Source organism: Eutrema salsugineum, unplaced genomic scaffold (assembly GCF_000478725.1).
Source record: "Eutrema salsugineum unplaced genomic scaffold, Eutsalg1_0 scaffold_2, whole genome shotgun sequence".
In the NCBI taxonomy this organism is placed as follows: Eukaryota; Viridiplantae; Streptophyta; class Magnoliopsida; order Brassicales; family Brassicaceae; genus Eutrema; species Eutrema salsugineum.
This window is the reverse complement of record NW_006256829.1, coordinates 10,423,243-10,442,558: the sequence shown is the minus strand read 5'-3', so window position 1 is coordinate 10,442,558 and position 19,316 is coordinate 10,423,243. Positions and strand designations below refer to the sequence as shown.

At 36.0% G+C, this 19,316-nt stretch overlaps 6 protein-coding genes across 6 annotated transcripts; 4 read left to right on the top strand and 2 right to left on the bottom strand.

The window, feature by feature from the left end:
- The first annotated feature begins 969 nt into the window (after positions 1-969).
- Positions 970-1,699, top strand: LOC18017171 (putative lipid-transfer protein DIR1). Its single transcript, XM_006401394.2, has 2 exons — positions 970-1,364; positions 1,483-1,699. The coding sequence occupies exons 1-2, from the start codon at positions 1,046-1,048 to the stop codon at positions 1,485-1,487; spliced, it is 324 nt and encodes a 107-aa protein (XP_006401457.2). The 5' UTR covers positions 970-1,045; the 3' UTR covers positions 1,488-1,699.
- A 350-nt stretch (positions 1,700-2,049) lies between these two features.
- On the top strand, positions 2,050-2,787 carry LOC18017170 (putative lipid-transfer protein DIR1). The gene is made up of 2 exons (XM_006401393.2): positions 2,050-2,483; positions 2,604-2,787. Exons 1-2 carry the CDS (start codon positions 2,168-2,170, stop codon positions 2,606-2,608), a joined length of 321 nt encoding a protein of 106 aa, XP_006401456.1. The 5' UTR covers positions 2,050-2,167; the 3' UTR covers positions 2,609-2,787.
- Positions 2,788-3,163: 376 nt separating this feature from the next.
- Positions 3,164-4,015, top strand: LOC18017169 (putative lipid-transfer protein DIR1). The gene has a single exon (XM_006401392.2). It carries the CDS (start codon positions 3,464-3,466, stop codon positions 3,800-3,802), a length of 339 nt encoding a protein of 112 aa, XP_006401455.1. The 5' UTR covers positions 3,164-3,463; the 3' UTR covers positions 3,803-4,015.
- Positions 4,016-4,017: 2 nt separating this feature from the next.
- LOC18017168 (sodium/hydrogen exchanger 4) lies at positions 4,018-7,480 on the bottom strand. Its single transcript, XM_006401391.2, has 15 exons — positions 7,258-7,480; positions 6,874-6,992; positions 6,648-6,745; positions 6,426-6,485; positions 6,261-6,307; positions 5,968-6,162; positions 5,831-5,877; positions 5,678-5,744; positions 5,471-5,571; positions 5,282-5,383; positions 5,003-5,147; positions 4,843-4,905; positions 4,669-4,752; positions 4,274-4,573; positions 4,018-4,155 (listed from the first exon to the last, which is right to left on the bottom strand). The coding sequence occupies exons 1-14, from the start codon at positions 7,420-7,422 to the stop codon at positions 4,274-4,276; spliced, it is 1,593 nt and encodes a 530-aa protein (XP_006401454.1). The 5' UTR covers positions 7,423-7,480; the 3' UTR covers positions 4,018-4,155.
- A 2,929-nt stretch (positions 7,481-10,409) lies between these two features.
- Positions 10,410-14,153, top strand: LOC18017167 (glycerophosphodiester phosphodiesterase GDPDL4). Its single transcript, XM_006401390.2, has 9 exons — positions 10,410-10,644; positions 10,923-11,216; positions 11,445-11,560; positions 11,668-12,166; positions 12,243-12,281; positions 12,371-12,655; positions 12,733-12,878; positions 12,957-13,449; positions 13,530-14,153. The coding sequence occupies exons 1-9, from the start codon at positions 10,506-10,508 to the stop codon at positions 13,823-13,825; spliced, it is 2,307 nt and encodes a 768-aa protein (XP_006401453.1). The 5' UTR covers positions 10,410-10,505; the 3' UTR covers positions 13,826-14,153.
- Positions 14,154-15,224: 1,071 nt separating this feature from the next.
- Positions 15,225-19,209, bottom strand: LOC18017165 (protein GAMETE EXPRESSED 1). The gene is made up of 7 exons (XM_006401388.2): positions 19,129-19,209; positions 17,851-18,417; positions 17,190-17,777; positions 16,974-17,100; positions 16,706-16,892; positions 16,468-16,612; positions 15,225-16,383 (listed from the first exon to the last, which is right to left on the bottom strand). Exons 2-7 carry the CDS (start codon positions 18,330-18,332, stop codon positions 16,128-16,130), a joined length of 1,785 nt encoding a protein of 594 aa, XP_006401451.1. The 5' UTR covers positions 18,333-18,417; positions 19,129-19,209; the 3' UTR covers positions 15,225-16,127.
- Positions 19,210-19,316: the final 107 nt, after the last annotated feature.

Genomic DNA, 19,316 nt, shown 5'->3' with positions numbered 1-19,316 from the left:
TCTTATCCCTGTAGGCTGTAGACTTCCAAGTATATAACAATACTAGACCGAAAAAGGAAAAATAATTCTATCCATATATATTAAGAGCAAATTATTTATCACGTTTGTTGAAGAATAGCAAAAGAACGTTTAATTAAGTAACTAATATACGAGTCTACTTGTAAACAGATACTTACACCGAAACCATTACTTACTCAGCCTGACTAAAAACCTAAAAGGGTAAAAAACTTCAAGTTGGATCCTGCTCAAGATACATTTTGACAAATAAATGTCACGATGAGAAATCTGAAACCCCAAAAACGATTAAATCCGATCAAGATTTCATCCAAAAAATTAGAATTTCAATATAAAAAACCGTCCCTTTTGTTCAGATGGGACATACGACATCATTACTTCAATCGACACATTAGTTGTGTATTTATAGTTTTCGAACCCATATAGCGAATCAAATTTAAATATATTAAACAAAAAGAAAATTAATACTAGTAAAGAGAAAGAAAACAAAATAAAAGCCACAAATTATTCATATCAGTACTAACGATCCACCCAAAAGTATTTTTATTTAAAAGAAAAGGGAAGAAAAAAAGACAAAACAATAGAAGACATTTTGGTCACGTAAAGAGTTAAAAAAGCTAATGTCATACACCGCCCCGGAGACTAGGCATGCAATGCAACTAAGACCATAAACATTATTGAGACCCACTAAAATCTCTTCAATAGTTTTTTAATAATAAAATTGAGTTAAAGACGTCTCTTGTGGTTTCAATTTTAGAGACGTCTTTTGCTTTTTCAGAAATTTAGATTATTAAAATAATGTTTTTATTCATAAGAGACCCATAGAGCCTCCCAAACATTTGTTCCGTTTCTTCTCACACATCTCAACTCAAAAGACTCCTAATGATTACATCACCCACACATCTCTTACGTTATGCTCTTTAAATACCACCTTTCACTTAGCATTTTAACTTGGCTATAACAACCTCATATTGGTCGATCTAATTGGATACACAATTGTAGATTCTAGAGAGAGAGAGAGAATAAAACAATGGGTAAGAACGACACCAGAATCCTCATGCAATTCGCAGTTCTTGCAATGGTTTTAACCGCTGCAATAATGGTGAAAGAAGCTACGAGCGTTACCATTTGTAAAATCGACACAAACGATATGCAGAAATGTCGTCCAGCCGTCACTGGAAACGACCCGCCACCTCCGGTCAATGATTGCTGCGTTGTGGTCCGAGCCGCTGATCTAGGATGCTTCTGCAGATTCAAGTTTTATCTCCCAATTTTAGGAATCGACCCATCTAAAGTCGCTGCTCTCGTTGCCAAATGTGGCGTTACAACTATCCCTCCTTCTTGCCGAGGTTTTTTTTTTTTAAAAGAGCCTAATTGCTGTTTCATGTGGTTACAGAATTAGTGGTAGGATCTTAAAACTTTAAAAGCAAAGAAAGAATCTTACGTTATTTTTTTTTTCTAACACAGCTTGAAGAATTTGAGCTAGAGACAAGTCTCTATGGCGCTGCAGACTTTGCTAGAACTTGTCCTGCATCTGATTTGAAATTTCTAAATTACAATGTTTTTTTTAGTGTTTTGTTAAAAATAAATCACGAATTTCTAAATTACCGTGTTGTATACAGTAATGAAAAACAATGAAGAACTGGTTTTGTGGGGTTACATCTATTATATGTATCCTACTTTTTCATCCCGTGGAGAACACAACTAATAATAAATTGAGGAAAAAAAAAACAGAGAATACTCTGTTTCTGATGTTGTGACTTGCATCAGAAGGAAGAAGACAGTTTAACAACTAAAGACCTGTGTTGTTTACATGACAAGAAGTGACAATCTTTTGACCTCTACACAGTAAATTATACGATTTGACAAGGACAAAAACAAAATAGAAAGACTAGCCAAAAGCCAATTGGTTCACGAAATTAAAGGAGAAAGTTCTGTCATTAGCCTAACCGGAGACTTATATATACATGCAACTAAGGTCTCCCACATTTGTCTGTTAATGTACATGTACATTTCGACCAGATAAAGACCCGGGAATCTATACTTTTATTCATTTTCACATTAGCATTAACATTGCTATATAACAAGCTCCTCACATTGAAAGGTTTCACCATAGAGCAGAGAGAAAGAGGGAAAATATACAAAAGAGAGAATGGGTCAGAACAAAACGAGAGTCCTCATGCAATTTGCAGCTCTTGCTGTGGTTTTAACCGCAGCGATGATGGTGGAAGAAGCGAAGAGCATCCCAGTGTGTAACGTGGACTCAAGCGACGTGGAGAAATGTCGTTCAGCTGCCACAGGAAACAACCCGCCACCTCCGGGACCTGACTGCTGCAACGTGGTCAAAACCGCTGATCTACAATGCTTCTGCCAGTTCAAGTCTTATCTTCCAAGTTACGGGATTAACCCATCCAATGTCAAGACTGTTCTGGCCCGGTGTGGTGCTAACACTCCCGCCTGTTTCCAAGGTACGTAAAACTCAAAATTACCTTGGTGTTTGCTGTTTTTTTTTTTTTTTTTTTTCTCTTTCTTTCTGAAAAGCGAGAAAGTCTTAAGTTTGTTTTGCTCTTGTTTCTCTTAACACACAGCTTGAAGTACTGAGCTGGAGTCACGTCGGGTCTGCCGCAGGCTTTGCTCTATCTTAAGTATCTAAGTTATATATGTACGACTATGTCTTTTTACGTGTATTATTTTCAGTCTTAGCTTTATCTTTATAGAAGAACCATGTTCTATGCATTAATGGAAAAAATAAAGTACTGGTTTTTTAGCTAATTCCAATGAGTTACTAGTTACTACTAATGCGAATATTAAAACGCCACAAAAGAAAACAGTGAGAATACTACTTAATGAAAAGATAATATTGTGGAGTTCCTCCTATGGAGATTGCAAGATTTTTGACGTATTCTTTTCATGGAGATTTTACCACTGAGATTATTGAAATACAATTTACATCCTTATCGTCATAAACCTACCAATAGAAATTATTACTAGGAAAAGATAATTCAAATACCTTCACTGAGAAACCAAAGATGTAAATACATTATAACAAATGAACATAGGAGGCAATTGTAATCAACAATATCTGAAAAGTGTACATAATATGATAGCGTATTAAGATTACTTTTTAAATGTAATATTGTCTTAATCAGTACTAGCTGCGTAAAGTGTACTCAATGTTTTTTTTTTTCTATTGTTGTTTCATCAATGCAAATACCAAAAGACCACTTGACTAGGAAAAACTAGAGACTCACAAGTCTTCCTCATTTGCAATTTGCAGACATTTCAACTCAAAAGACCAGTTGACTAGGAAAGACTAGAGAGTCAACGACCTAACATCACACGCTCTTCCTAGCTTTACTTAGAATTAACTTTGTTATATTAAGCTCATTTGATTTCAGTGTTCCAAGGTAGAGTACTAAAGTCAAGAGAGACCAAGATCAAAGAGAGAATGGATAAGAACAATACCAAAACTTTTGTGAAATTTGCAGCTCTTGCAATGGTTTTAGCCGCCCTGGTGCTGAAGGAAGAACCTACGAGCATTCCTGTATGTAATATCGACACAAACAGCTTGGAGAAATGTCGTCCAGCCGTCACCGGAAACAACCCATCTCCTCCAGGCAACAAATGCTGCATAGTCCTCCAAGCCGCTAATCTCGAATGCATCTGCAGATTCAAGTCTTATATCCCCATTTTAGCGACTAACCAATCTAAAGTCCAGGCTCTTCTGACAAAATGTGGCCTTACAACAATCCCTCCTGCTTGCAAAGGTAAAATCAAAGCACCATAGAAATATTCAAAACCACTGGCTTAGTATGATTTGCAAGTATAGAAAGAAAGTCTTACGTTTATTTTGTTGAGAAAAAAAGTTCTTACGTTTATTTTTCTGTACGTTGTCGTATCTCTGGAGACAAACCACTCTACCCTATTGTCCTGGAACTGACCTGGAGTGTCTGAATTACAATATATCTTCTGATTCAAATAAATCACAATCTTGAAATGATCTTCGATCACCTTGTGTATATAGAAGAACCTTGTTCTATACATTAAAGAAAACTATAACATATACTGGTTTTTCACTACATCCACTATCCAAAAAAACTAACTCATCATGCATTCCCTGAGGAGAACCTAAATCATAAACTGCAAAAAGAAAGAAAAATAAAAAAGAATTATTCGCTTGCATGATGAATACATAGTTCACAGTTCCAGCTTTTGAAATCTGAGCAGTAACTTGTGGTAATAAAGGAGGGAAAAATACCTAGCATTCTGGTTGATTATCTCGACGAGGTCCACCAAAGATAGGTCTCATGTATGTATCGTCGAACTTCCTCCAGTAGCGGTGGATAGTGTAAACAGGCTGTTCCATCAGAAGGGAGATACTATCTTTAGCTCTGTTGAAGTTGGTGGAAGCAGACTCGTCAAAGGAGAGGAGAGGAAGCGTCGCATCTTCCCTCGGGGAACCTGGCGCAGTGTGTTTACCTCCATTTCCTCCAGTGTTTTGATTTGCATCATGAGGAAGCAGATAGTTCACAAGTGGCTTTGTGAGGAAACCAAAGACCTGTTTCGTTACATGTCAAGAAGACTGTCTTTTTGCATCTTTAGGCATTAAACTACGAGCAGTGCTAGATACTGAGGAAGTAGTGTTTGTTTTACCAGTGTAGTAAAGAGGACAACGATAGTGGTGTTTGTGACCATGGCAGCATTCACAGGATCCAATGTAACACCAGAGTATGTGAACTTGGCACATCAAACATAAACCGAAATGAGCAAAAATTCAAGGTAACAGCAATTCCATAGAGACGTTGTGAGTGTGTAAAAAGCAAAAACCTGTTTGAAAGCCAGAGCAATTGAGACAGCACCTCGCATAAGCCCAGCCCACCAAATAATCACCTATGAAGTATACAGAGAGCGAACTTTAAAACCTCTTAGACCATTAAGTTGTGGTGTTTCTGATAATGTAACTGAAAAAACAAACTAAAGGCTAAACCTGGTGCTTAAATGTGATAGTCTCGCTTCTTTCAGTGTTTCTATTCATGAAATTTGTAAAAACCGAGAGTGGAAACACAAACGCTGCTCGTCCAAGCAATACTAATGTGGTTATGACACCGGAGACACCCAAAGTACCCCCAACGCTGCAAGAAGAAGATTCATTTTATAAGTCTTCTTTAGTATGATAGAAGAGATTTCATCAACTTCATGTCACCACCACAGCTTAACTTGCAAGCTAAGAAGAGGTTCATATCAATAATATCATACGACTTTGTACCTTAAGCTGCTTGTCTTCCACTTTGTAAGATCAAGAGCATCTGTTCCAACATATAAAAATATGAACGTCTCCGCTATAAAGGACAACATTGCAAACACATGCCTGCAGAACAGAAATAAACAGTCAGACAAAAAGCATTTACTGCTATTGAGACTTGAGAGAAAAACAAATAAGTGTCTGAAACAATGCCTTGAAGTGATTCTTGAACTCTCTGTCACATTATAAGATGCATAATGCGACATTAAAACGCCACAGAAGAAAACGGTGAGAATCCCACTTAATGAGAAGAGCTGCAAGAGAATAACAACATTCTTTAGTCAAAACAGAGAAATTCTGCATTTTGATTTCCTCCTGTACTAGTTGTCTATTGCAGACTTGCAGTAATGGTGATATTACCTCAGCTAACATATATGAAAGGTATGCCATAAGAACCATGATCGCGAGTTCACGTGTAGTTGAGTGTCTGTCATCAAGCATAAAAATTAGCAAGACCAATACATAAACTCTATGTTGAGATGTAAAATTTGCAAATTTTGGTGGTAGTTCTACCTTCCAAAATACAAGGTTTTCAGGACATAAGACGTTACTAACCCCACCTGCAAGACATTCACACAGTTTCCAAGAGAACTCAAGATATGCTTCCAATGGAGGAAAACAAATACATATATGCCAATTCAATAGCTTACAGCAATTCCGAGGATTGTGCTAGTGAAGAAGAGGTACAAAAAGTTTCCAAAGACTCGCAGAGCCGTCCAACCGTTGAGGCTTTCGAAGTGAATCTTCTGCACGGCGTTGAACAGCACAACTGAGGTTGCATCATTCACTACTCCTTCTCCAAAGACTAAGCTGTATAGCAATGGAGTTTCATCTTGATGAAGAATCTGTAAAGTTAAGATGCAATGTAAAAATAACTTTTTTATGCAAACCAGCTTCACAAGAAGGAATCTTAGGAAAGATTATCTTTAAAAAAATCAAGAACCTGTAGAGTGCAAACGGTATCAGTTGACGAGAAAATCGTTCCGATGGCTGAATCAAGAAAAGAAAACATTCACTCGCAAACTGACACAAGAGATATGTGAAAAGAAACATAGTTTTATGAACATATGCAGAGGAAAGACGATATAAGCTCAGAGAGAGAACTCACCAAGATAGTCTCGAGCACTCAATCCCTTAAATCCCAACTTGGGAAAAAGCCACCAAGTGCCTGAATCAGATTATAAAAGAGAGAGAGTAAAAAACAAGATTACAGAAACTCAAATATAATTAAATTTGTTTTCATGGTCATACAATATTTGATTGCTGTAAAAAAAACTGATTGCTGTATTGCTACAAGTCATACAAGATTGATTGCTGTAAATAAAATTACCAAACGAAATAATGACAGTGGAGATGAAAACACCAATCACACCAAACGACATGATGGTTAAAAAGTTGTGAAAAAACTTCTTTTTCTTGACTTGGAATCTGCCACAAACCAAAAAAGAAACAAAAGAAACTTCAGTCGATCTCCAGATGATAGTGAAGAATCTCATCAAACTCTAATCCCATCAACACAGGCACAGCATATAGTAACCGATCCAGAGCAAGCTTACCCAGCATTGAAAATGATTGGAGGAAGAAGGTATATGAAGAAGAGTTCTTCATCAAACACCAAAATGTGAGAACTCTTTCCTCTACTAATAAGCAATATAACCGTTCCTGATACTGCTCCCTGCTTGCAACATAAACAATCAAAATAGTTACATCTTAAAAGCATTGAAAAGTTACCTTGTATAGAAGAAACCAAATTCTAAACTAAAAAATACGGCAACTTGAACAAGAACCTAAACCCAAATCAGGATTTCGAAAAGAAAAGCTCCAAAAGTATGGTCATTTAGGAGATTCTGCAAGAGATTAGATTTTCCTGATTCTAAAGCTCAACTCTCGGAGCAAGAAACAAAAACAAGAAGAGTATCCCAAAACCTGAAGCAACTTACGACTAAAATGGCGGTAATGGATTCATTGACCCATCGGTTCTCTTCAAGCAAGTGGCCGATAACTAAACAGAGGCAGAGAATGACGATGAACACCGAGATTGGTATCACCTGAGGATGCTCCGTGGCTAGGTGTATCGAAAAAAACTCTGTAAATCCAACACCCATTTTCACGACCAACAAAAAAAGACTTTCGAAAAATGTTTTTCACTTTCGTCGATTCTAGATCCTTAATACAACACAAATCGCAAACAAAGTAGACACAGAACGAGACGGAGATAGAGAGTCAGAGAGTGAGAGATTTGAACTGCGCTAATGAAGGCGGTGGTTACATGTGGCGCTAAATGAATACGTGGCCATTTCGACGTCATCAGACTGAGTAAACGTGAGGCTTTCTAATTGCATTGTGGGCTTATGGCCCAAAACTTATCTTGAAAAATCTATCTATATTATTATTTAAGTAGGATTACAAATAATAAAATATAATTAAAATAAAAAATTATAATTATCTTTTAAAATTATGTAATAAAATTTAGAAATTCTATATATTTTTCATAAAAGAGTATTTATTATTTAGTTTCTTAATTATTATTATATATTTGAAAATAATAGCAATTTATATATATTAAAATAAATATCTATTTGAATTTTTTAAATATTTTTTATTATAATTTATTAGATTTTATTTAAATATATTTATTTTAAAATAAAAATTAAATAATATTTTTAATTTATAAACAATTAGATACGAAAAATTTCAATTTTAATAAGAATTTGTAGACTGGTTATAAAAAAACTAGAATCATTAAACGATGTATATTAAAATTATTTATTTAAGAGTATATATTTTTTAAGATTAATCAAAACAAATATATAATTCATTTCAAAACATAAACAAATTAGTTTGGGTTAACTTCTGTATTTATAATCAGTAGCTAAATATATTATAAAATTAAAATAAAAAATAACATACATTTTTAAATATTTTTTCTTAAAAAATTGTTTCTTGCTAGCTATAGAACTGGTTAAATCTTAATAGTAATAATGAAAGGGGCAGTTGTTTGATCAATATTACTGTCAATAAATGATGTCTGAATGTTAATCAAAATAGAAAAATGATAAAATGGTTGAAATATAGCTAACATAAACAAATTTTATTGTCCATGTTATTATATAAGATAGCTAATGTAAACAAGTCCAAAGTTTCAACTTGGTTTAATGGTAAACTGAAAAATAAGAATCACTATTTATTACAAGGAGTTATTGCTTAAAAACTTGAACCAATTGCACGAAGAAGAAAACAAACAACCGATTTTCATTACACAAGTGTTGGTCTGGATTGCTACAGCTACGAGCCAAGAATGGGTCTACGCACGCGGCACATGACCGTTTCTTTTGCTCGTGCAGGATGATGTCATGAGTCATGACTCAGTGACCAAAATTGCCACGTGTAATCATGACGACTATATTGTCGGACCAGCATTATTTTCAATCAATCATCAATCGCCAACTCAACCAAGAAAACTACTCCACTCTTGTAAGTTTATCTCTACATATATCTGTCGAAGTGATTATCCCCCATTATCCATTTGGTTATTTGAACTTTAAAAAAAAAAAAAATGGAATATAGATACCATTCTCTTGTATCATATATTCAGCTACCTTTAATTAGATACAGAAGAAAAAAATGATTTGGACACAATTCTATATATCGTGCAAACTTTTGACAAAGGTGTATGTACCTTTGCAATTGCATGGATTACAGTAGTGCTTGCTTAGAGTTTAGCTGGTTTTGGAAACAAGTAGGTGGTAAATCGTAATAAAGAAAAAAAGTAGGTCGTAATAAATGTAGAACGCAATAACTAGTATTTTTTTTTTTTTTTTAAACTATATGTCTACCAAACCTTTAAGAAAAGCAGAAAGTCTCTGATCAAAATCTATATATTTTCATAACTTGTAAAAACAGATATTTACTATTACCTTTTTTCGGATACATTTTTCTTGCAGTTTATTATTATTTGTGATCGCTTGTGGTCGTTGATCGTTTCACTCCCAGCATTGCTTCTGTTTGCAGCACATCAATGTTGATGTATCTATATCAACCCTTGTTACAAAAAAAAACACATCAATGCATATAAAGATTGAAGAAGACATCACAATACGAATAGAGGTTTTAAATTTTTATATGTTGTAGTGAAAGAAAGATTTTGCCAACAGATTGTGAAAACCAAAAAAAAATAACTAATTGTAATTAGACATTTAGTTAGAGATATTTTTTAAATTAATGAGTTTTTCTTTTTAAGTGGAAAGTGTGTCGAAACCAACATATCAAAAATAAAAAAAAAGTGGGAAGTGTCTGATGGTAGGGCTGGAATTATTATCTGGTATCCGCTATCCGATCCGGTATCCGGTCTTATCCGATCCGTAAAAACCGGATATTCATGTAATTCGGATCCGGATTTGGATAGTGAAATTAAGTATTCGGTTATTTCGGATACGGATCCGGATAATAGAAAATTTTAAAATCGGATATCCGTTATCCATTATCCGTTTATTAAGATTTTTAAATTTTGAAATCTTTGGATATGCATTTAATTTTTTGTTTTAATTATGTTCGAAAATTGTTTTTGGTTTAACTCTTTTACACATGATTGAAATTTATATTGCATAATAATTTTCTATTTCAGATTGTAAGAGAAGAACATGAAAATAGATAACACAAGGATATGAAGATAAATTAATTTCTCTATTACTATTTTCTTTTTTGCTATGTAAACTTTTAAACTTTGTGTTATTTGAATGCTATATTTGAATGTTTTTAAATTTTTAGTATTTATAATTTTTACTATAATGATACATTTTAATTATATATGCTATCTTATTATAATTTTAAAAATTGAAGATTTTTTTTTAAATTAACGAAATCGGATATCCGGTCGGATATCCATAAATATTTGGTCTCCGGATATCCGGAGTTTTCGGATCTAGATCCGGATAATAAAATTGATTATCCGTCAAATCCGGAACCGGATCCGGATATTTTGAAAAGTCCGGATATCCGGCTCCGTTCCGTTCCAGTCCTATCTGATGGTATTCCCATTTAAATAATGAACGATCATATAAATTACAATGATCTCTCACATACCAAAAAAGCTCTTTTTCTCTCTTCTCTCTCTCTCTCAGCGAATCTCGTTCAGTCTCCAAGAAGAGCGAAGTTGGTGAAGTCGCCGCCGGGAGAAATCAATAAACCGATGACATACATGCAAGTTAATCCAGCAATGGTTTGGTTACGAGCTTCAAAGTTTCTACTACTTGCTCTCATTTTGATCCAGTTGCTTGCTACTCAACTCGCTGCTCAAAGATCTAAATCTCCATGGCAGACACTCAGTGGTAATTAAAGCTCCTTATTTCTTTTATATCCTTCTATCTTCGATACCTTTACTCTGTGAATCGAGAAAACAGAGTAAAACGAGTGAAAAAAACTAGTGACTCGGACTCGTGCTTCATTTGTCACTCCGATTCGGTAAATCGAAAAGAATTTGGGGTTTTCCGGACTTTATCCGAAGACAGATCAAATAATGTAAACTGTGAAAGAAAGAAAAAAACTTGACTTTGGGATTCTTGATTTTGTATCCATTTCTTGACTACCTTGTTGTGTGTGTTTGTAGGAGATGCTCCTCTTATCATTGCTCGTGGTGGGTTTTCTGGGCTATTGCCAGATTCAAGTCTCGATGCTTACAGTTTTGTGTCGATGACAAGTGTCCCTGATGCTGTCTTGTGGTGTGATGTGCAACTTACCAAAGATGGAGTTGGGATTTGCTTCCCTGATGTGAAAATGATGAATGCTTCTAATATCCAAGTTGCTTACCCTGACCGGAAAAACTCTTACCTTCTTAATGGAGTCCCTACTCAGGATTGGTTCACCATTGATTTCACCTTTAAGGACCTCAAAACCGTTTTCTGTAAGTTTCAACCTCTTTGTTTTGTCTTTTTTTTTTGCATTGCTACTCAACTCAACTGTGAGCTTGAGTTTCAATTTCCATCCATTGGACTATAGGATTCTACTTCTAGCAAATATCATGTGTGTATTTTGATTTTGCGTGGAGTTAAGAATTTGCTTGCTGCTGTTCATTCATTCATCACTTGCTTGTATTTTTTTGCCTACAATTCCCTTTCTCAACTGTGTGCAGTGATGCGAGGAATATTATCACGGTCAGATGCATTTGATAACAACCAGTACGCGATTTCAACAGTTCAAAATATAGCTACTCGATTGAAACCCGCAGGTTTCTGGTTAAATGTTCAGGTAAGTCTTATGTCAGTAAGGTTCTTGTTTTTTTTTTTTTTGGTTCTTTTTGTTGTTGTTGTAGTGACATATCTCAGCTCAATCTAACATGGCTGCTCTTTATTCAGCACGACGCATTCTATGCGCAACACAATCTAAGCATGAGCAGCTTTCTGCTAACAGTTTCCAAAACTGTGTTTATCGACTATCTCTCTTCCCCTGAGGTGAATTTCTTTCGTAACATTGGTGGCCGTTTTGGGAAAAACGGGCCAAAGTTTGTGTTCCGGTTTCTCGAGAAAGATGATATTGAGGTGTCAACTAATCAAACCTATGGATCTCTCATTGGGAACCTAACTTTCATCAAGACGTTTGCTTCAGGGGTTCTTGTTCCCAAGTCTTACATATGGCCACTCGAAAGCAAATACTTGCGTCCTCATACATCCTTTGTTCAAGATGCTCACAAAGCAGGGTTAGAAGTATACGCATCAGGTTTTGCAAACGATTTCGATCTTGCATACAACTATAGTTTTGATCCATTGGCTGAGTACTTATCTTTCATGGACAATGGTGATTTCTCCGTGGATGGTGTGCTATCTGATTTTCCACTAACCGCATCTTCTGCTGTTGGTAAGTATATGTCTTATTGTCTATCACACATTTTATTTCTATATTCTGACCATTTCTCACTTTTCTTGTTCCTTAGACTGCTTCTCTCATCTTGGAACTAATGCTTCAACACAAGGTATGTGAGTTATTCATATGCGTTACACTGGCTACATTATCAATGTCATGTCACAATAACTAACTTTATGAAGCTTCATCTTATAACAGTGGATTTTCTTGTTATTTCCAAGAATGGAGCAAGTGGAGACTACCCTGGCTGCACTGACTTGGCCTATTCAAAGGCTATCAAAGACGGTGCTGATATTATTGATTGTTCTCTTCAAATGTCATCGGACGGTGTTCCGTTTTGCTTAAGCTCTATTGATCTTGGAGAGAGCACGAACGCTTTCCAAAGTCCTTTCAGAAACCGCTCAGCAACTGTTCCTGAGTTGGACACACTTTCTAAATTATACAGCTTTAGTCTAGCATGGTCTGAGATTCAGACCTTGACCCGTAAGTTTCACATACAACTTTCTAAGACTTGTCTTCTTCTTTCCTTTTCACTTCACTTATCCCCCATATGTGTGCAGCTGCTATTACGAACCCCTACAATAAGGATTACAACTTGTTTAGGAACCCGAGGGAGAGAAGCTCTGGGAAGCTTGTTTCACTTTCTGATTTCTTGAACTTGGCTAAAAACTCCACCTCTCTCGCTGGTGTTTTGATCAGCGTAGAGGTAAGTTCTACTTTCACTTAAACTGAGACATTTAAGAGATGTTAATGGTCACAATCACTATGTTTTTGTTTCCTTTAGAATGCATCTTACCTAAGAGAGAAGCAAGGGCTCGACGTTATTAAAGCAGTTCTCGATACACTCACAGAAAGTGGTTACGGCAACGCTAAAACAACAACCACCAAGAAGGTTATGATTCAGTCAACAAACAGCTCAGTCTTAGTTGACTTCAAGAAACAGAGCCGGTACGAGACAGTGTACAAAGTGGAAGAAACAATCCGCGATATACTCGACTCTGCAATCGAAGACATCAAGAAATTCGCCGACGCTGTTGTCATCAAGAAAACATCAGTCTTCCCCACCAGCGAAAGCTTCACCACCGGACAAACCAACCTTGTGGCGAGGCTACAGAAGGTTCAGCTTCCGGTTTACGTTGAAGTGTTCCGGAACGAGTTTGTTTCTCAGCCGTGGGATTTCTTCTCCGATGCGACCGTCGAAATAAACTCGCATGTTTCTGGAGCTGGTATCAATGGAACCATCACTGAGTTCCCTCTCACAGCCGCGAGATACAAAAGTAAAGTGAAGAAAACCAAAATCATGTCTTTAAATAACGGTTTAGGATTTTGATTTGTTTTTCTCATGTTTGGTTTACAGGGAACCGGTGCTTGACCCGGAAAGACCCGCCTACTTACATGATCCCGGTTCTACCCGCTGGTCTCTTATCCATTGTGAGTCCTACTTCTTTACCTCCCGCGGAAGCACCAAACCCGGTTATCACGGAAGCTGATGTCACTGAACCACCGCTACCTCCGGTTACAGCCAGATCCCCAACCACCAGCCCTGGACCATTATCAACCGATGAAAAATCTCCTAACGGACAAACCCGAGTTGCTTTGTCTCTTCTTCTTTCTGCATTCGCTACGGTTCTTGTCTCTCTTCTACTTCTGTGATCATAACACCCTCGCTGGTTAGGATATCTTTGTGAGATTGACTGAGTCCTCAGAATTTTGATTCCTCCTAACAGTTCTTTAGGATTCTTTGGAGTGATGAGTTTCTGTTTGGGTTTTGTTTGTTCATATTCTTCGTTATCGTGAAAGTTCTGGCAACCAAAAAAAAAAGAAAAAAGAACAGGTAAAATTCTTGGGACGTAAATTGGGGTTACATATGTTGTTGTGACATTGTTTACTGTAGTGTCCTGTAAAACGCTTGTGTGCTTTGTAGTATTTATGAGACTATCTTCTTTGAACACAAATCTGTTTTCACAGTATTGTTTTACAATATGTTTCATATTTTTTTTGGTAGCTTTAAAATTTTAAGTTTTCTGTCATCTTTCTTATCCTCTGGAGAGAATATGAAAATAGAACACAGTTTGGAAAACAAGCAATCTATAGATTTTAAGTTTTGTTAGAACCAGATATGATTACAAATCAGTTTGTGTAGCTATAAAATCAGCATGCCTATTATCAGCCTATGCCTGATAGCTAAAACTATAGATATATGAAGATTACTAAAATATTTGTGTTTCACTATAAAAGCTCATGTACTCGAACATACATGAATACTATGTTGATCGACTCTCTCAACACAATTGTGTAATTTAACACAATAATAGAACATACATTAGACTTAACAATTCATTATTATTTTTTGTAGTATATGTATTCATAGGATCGATAATCTTTAGAACTTATCAGCTTCAAGGAACAAAGTTGAGTTTGCGCTTGTTTAAAAAAAAAAAGGGTTAGAGTTTGCGCTAAAGATTAAACCACTTAATGGACCCAAATTTCAAAGCCCAAATAAAGTAACATGGGCTTTAACCGAAGACCCCAAATAGTTGAAATAAATTAAATATATCGTTGTTGTGTGTTCATCAAAGCCAAAATAAAAAGTCACTGGAAAATACAATTGAATCAAGGATTCTCAGATCCTCCGATGAAGCTTTGGGGAACAACGACGAGAGAGTATTTCTGGGGATATTTCTTCGTGACCATTGGTTCCATTACCTTCTTCGGATTCTTATTTGAAGCCGTCGCTTCGAGTTTGTTTCCGCTCCCTCAAAACACAGCGTTGGCGAATGATAGGTACTACTACTGCGTCTTGGTCCCCTTGACTCTACCGGTTATAATGGTCGCTGTCTACTTTCACTGGCTTAGCATGAAGCTCTTCAAGCACGCCTAAACACATCCATCACCAGTTTTTGAAGATTGTGAGTTCAGTTTTCACTCTCTTTTTGATGGCATTAGTTCATTTCTGGTTAACGGAGAAGCAAGCAGTGGATGTGAATTTCGGATTCAAATGAGACAATTTTTGTATACTGGCTTCATGCATAAAGAATTCGAGAGCTTGCATTTGATGATTGTGTATCTGCATTCTAGAGTTACTTCGAATGAAATTAAAATTGTTCAGTTTTTTTTTTGGTTGTGATTTCTGCAAAATTCGGTATGTGTAAGTAAACAGATAAAATCTGGGGAGAATAAAATCTTGTAAATTGCTCAAATTGGAGAAGTTAACTTTTGACTGTTTATGAGGATCTGTTTCGTTATTTAAAGTTAGATTAGATGCATGATGATGAATCTTATTCACTTTCTTATGAAATTGAAGATCAATTTTTGTTTTTCTTGATAGTTGAGCCAATCAAAGGAGATAATAGTTTTGTTAAGTCTCTGAAACCACTGTTGAGATTGCCTCTGTAGAAGAATGTCCTCTCGTCAGTGACAAGTGTAAACAATGCTGCTTTGTGGATTGATGTACACTAACGAAGATGGGATTGGGGATTGCTAATTGCTATTTTGGTGTGATAATGAATAATTATTTTTAGTGTCAGTATAATGTTTATCCAAAGCAGTAGATTTATTACCTGGTTTAGAGGGTTTAGTTTACCATTGTTTTCGCCTTGATGGAATTGCAAAACCTTCTCTGTATGTTAGAACTCACATCTAATCATTTTGTAGGTTACCAATATGATTTTTCTCAAGATCAAGATAATTGAAAAAAAGGACTCATTATCTTTATTATACTCGACCAAGGCTGCAGAGAGTGTTATGGAATTCGCATGTTGCATACTATAGTACCCTATTCATTATGATAAATATGTACCCGATTCTCACAGTTTCTCAGGGTTTGTAACAAACGATTATAAATAGCATACAATTATAGTTTTGTTCCAGTTACTGCATTAAGATAAGCATGTAGCATTTCCATCAAAAAGATGAAACACCAATGTAGTTTTGACTGCAGTCACATCTTTGCTGGTTATCGCGGACGGAGATTGTACAGTCTTGTTGTCATTGATGAGGTGAAACCTAGATTTTCCTTGATCGGTTCTGGAATTCTGTAATCAGGATCTCCAAGATTGTCATCATCATCAGTTAAATCTGTATCAATCCAAGATGTCCAATCCACCTCGCTCTCTGTATCTTCATCCCACGAGAGTTCTCTTTTGCTTTGCATGTTGTTAACCTTATCAACTAATCTTAACAGGATCTGGTGGTTTAGTACTTCATAGTCCCTGCATTTCAGTCAAGAGTATGAGATTGGCTTCGGAGTTTTGGTTTGTCAAAACATATCCAATTTATTTTGCATTTGATCATACCTGTATGTAAAAGCAGCATGAAGAAGCTGAGCTGAAGCAAGAACAGCAAATAAAGACCTGACGAGGTTTATAATCCATGCTCGGTGTTCTGCATCATTCACGAAACGCAAACTTGCCACTTCTAATGCTAAGGTAACGCACAAACCTGCATCAGCGAAATGGAAAATCTCTGTTAAACTGCAGAATTCTACTTTTCATAGTTATGGTATGAGAAAGAGATGTGGAATATTACACTTACCTATGTAAAGCCTTGGCCTTATGGTATAAGTCTGTTTTGTGCTTGTAAACATGTAGATGACAAAGATCGACAAGAAGTAGATGAAGAAAGCTTTTATCACACGGGACTCGAGAAGCATCGCATTGTGCAAAGCAAATAGCTTATCCAGAGCTACAAACATGCTTGCCTGTTTCGCCTCAAACGCTTCCTGCAAAAAGATTTGTTAGATTAGTTTTATGTGATCTTGCTTCCTGCTGCTTGTGAATTTATTAAGGTTTTGCTGACATACCTGAGCTGCCAACATTGATTTTGAATTTTCAAACAGGTGATCATGAACTTTTTGAAGCTGTTCTTGCCGCTTTGCAAGATCTTCTTGTTGCTCCTGACTAAATTCGGCCAAACGTTGCAAGGTACTCCTACAAAAATTGCAGCAAAAAAAACTCGGTTAGCTCTTGCAAAAAAGTCTACTTTTGAAATTTTACCTGCTCTTATCTTTGAAACATACCTACTCTCTTGAAGTGCCTCACTCTGAAACCGTGTAAGAAACTGAAGATTATCAAGAGCCACCGATTGACCGTCCAAAAGCTTCTGCTGCTTATCCAACGAACTATTAGTCATAGTTCCGATAACCATGGTTTTATTCTCCAGAGCAGTCATTTTGCATGACACTTCTTTTCCAAGCTCGTTTATCTCCCCTTCAATTTGCTTTGTATCGTTTCTCAGCTTATCTACTCCTTCCTTGACGTTAGTAACCACATCATTGACCATCTCCATTCCAGCTTTCATTGTTTCTCCCATCTTCTCTTGACCTTCCCTTAACGCCAGCTGTGATTCCGTAATACTCTTTTGTTCTTGATAGATTTCTTTGGTTTGTAGAGACACTCCACTCATTTGAGTTTCTATGGTGCTTGTCGTATGAGCCACGTTCTGAACCCGAACATCTATTGACCCTAGAGATTCATGAATCATGCTCGAGCTCTGCAATAGAGCATCGGATTTACTCCCTATAATATCCAGTTTCTCGTCTGTGTACTGTGCTGTGCTCCTCAAATCATTGACAAGCCTCTCAATTTCATTCTTGAATGCATAACTCCTGCCACAAAAGTAAGTGAGAATCCATTTACACAATAATAAACACAAAGCTATAAAAATATCGAAACTCTTACTGTAATTGTTGGCAGATAGTGTTGGTCTCAAGCATGAATTCGAGATAGATCTTATGCTCATGATCGTCTAGCTTCTTGAGGCAACTCATCATTGTTGATTTATCATTGCAGGTGGGAAAATCCGGTCTTCCCGATTCCTGCTGGAAACAATCGCTCAAATGCCAAGCGAATCTCTTCCTCTTTTCTTCTGTGGCAACCATGTCTTTGCATCCAGACAAGAGGTAACCATATGCATTTTGCCAGCAACTGTTTGGACCTACAAGCTTGTTTTTGGCGTCTTCAAGTACTCGAACCGCCTCCTTGTCGCTGAAAACCTCTATGGAGAACTCAGGATTTGACTTGTGAGACCGAGAGAAAGAAGAGTCTGTGTTTTCTGCAGAAGAAGAAGAAAAAGAGAACCATCCCCAACTGTGGCATATTATTGGAGAATCAAAAAGTATGATCAATAGAAACAGAAGAAATCTTCTGATCAAACGATCCATTTAATCGGGTTTTTAAGGTTTTTCTTTCTCCTTTGTGTTTCCCTTTTTATCTTCTTCTTCTCGAGGAGATGTGTGAATGATTTACCTACAGCAACAAAACAGAGAGTTTGTTACGTTCTGAATTTTTTTTTATATAACCTTATATATGAAAACTTGTAGCGCAAGGAAAGGAAATCCCTTGAACTTCCCATGAGAAAAATGGCAGTTTTTTTTTTCCGAGGAATCGTCGTCATTTATAAAATTAACGAATAAAAAGGATTATTAACAAATCAATTTGCAGGTTAATAAAGAAAAAAATAAAACACATTAAATTCATCGTTCAGGGTTTTAGAGAAACATCTGTATCCAAAAAGGAAATAATCTGTATCCATTTTCCTTTTTCGTTTTCTGAGACTAATTCATGCATTTTAACTTTTCAAGTCGTTATTTCAACAAAAACAAATAGAAACTAAGATATGTAAGATCGAAGAATGGTCTTAAAACACAGGAAAATTACAAACACAAGAAAATTACATACATCATGATACATGAAAAAGGTAAGATTCAGACGATACTGGGAGAAAAACAAAAGGTTTTTCAAAAAAAAAAAATCTAAAAATAGTTATAATACTTTAAATCAGAGAAGAATCTCTATGTTATGTCACTCTAATTTCAATACAGAGTGGCAAAACAAATAAAGGACGAAAATAAACACGAAAAGCAAAATTTATTTGTAAAGAATAAATTTTCTCAAAAATTGAAAACGTTAAGTTTCAAAAAAAGATTAGATAGTGATAAAAAATTAAGCAACGCTTACCGAGACAGAAAAATTGCAGATTTTCAGTCAAGTTTTAGAGGAAGTGAGTTGTATCTTTTTAGACAGAGAGGAATTAAAAAGTAACTGAAAACGTGTTTGACACAAAAGAGGAGGAAACGTTTAGCGAACGTTTGCTTTTAATTCCGGTATGAGTTGGTTTGGGCTATATGAGATTCTCTTTATTCCGG

Coding starts and splice junctions, on each gene's coding strand:
- LOC18017171 (XM_006401394.2), top strand. CDS start 1,046: ATGGGTAAGAACGACACCAGAATCCTCATGCAATTCGCAGTTCTTGCA.
- LOC18017170 (XM_006401393.2), top strand. CDS start 2,168: ATGGGTCAGAACAAAACGAGAGTCCTCATGCAATTTGCAGCTCTTGCT.
- LOC18017169 (XM_006401392.2), top strand. CDS start 3,464: ATGGATAAGAACAATACCAAAACTTTTGTGAAATTTGCAGCTCTTGCA.
- LOC18017168 (XM_006401391.2), bottom strand. CDS start 7,422: ATGGGTGTTGGATTTACAGAGTTTTTTTCGATACACCTAGCCACGGAG. Junction 6,993..7,257: donor CCATTACCGCCATTTTAGTC/GTAAGTTGCTTC, acceptor TGTTGCAAGCAG/GGAGCAGTATCAGGAACGGT. Junction 4,574..4,668: donor TTGTCCTCTTTACTACACTG/GTAAAACAAACA, acceptor GTAACGAAACAG/GTCTTTGGTTTCCTCACAAA.
- LOC18017167 (XM_006401390.2), top strand. CDS start 10,506: ATGACATACATGCAAGTTAATCCAGCAATGGTTTGGTTACGAGCTTCA. Junction 12,879..12,956: donor GTGTTTTGATCAGCGTAGAG/GTAAGTTCTACT, acceptor TGTTTCCTTTAG/AATGCATCTTACCTAAGAGA. Junction 13,450..13,529: donor CACAGCCGCGAGATACAAAA/GTAAAGTGAAGA, acceptor TTTGGTTTACAG/GGAACCGGTGCTTGACCCGG.
- LOC18017165 (XM_006401388.2), bottom strand. CDS start 18,332: ATGGATCGTTTGATCAGAAGATTTCTTCTGTTTCTATTGATCATACTT. Junction 17,778..17,850: donor ACTATCTGCCAACAATTACA/GTAAGAGTTTCG, acceptor CTTTTGTGGCAG/GAGTTATGCATTCAAGAATG. Junction 17,101..17,189: donor GAGGCACTTCAAGAGAGTAG/GTATGTTTCAAA, acceptor CAATTTTTGTAG/GAGTACCTTGCAACGTTTGG.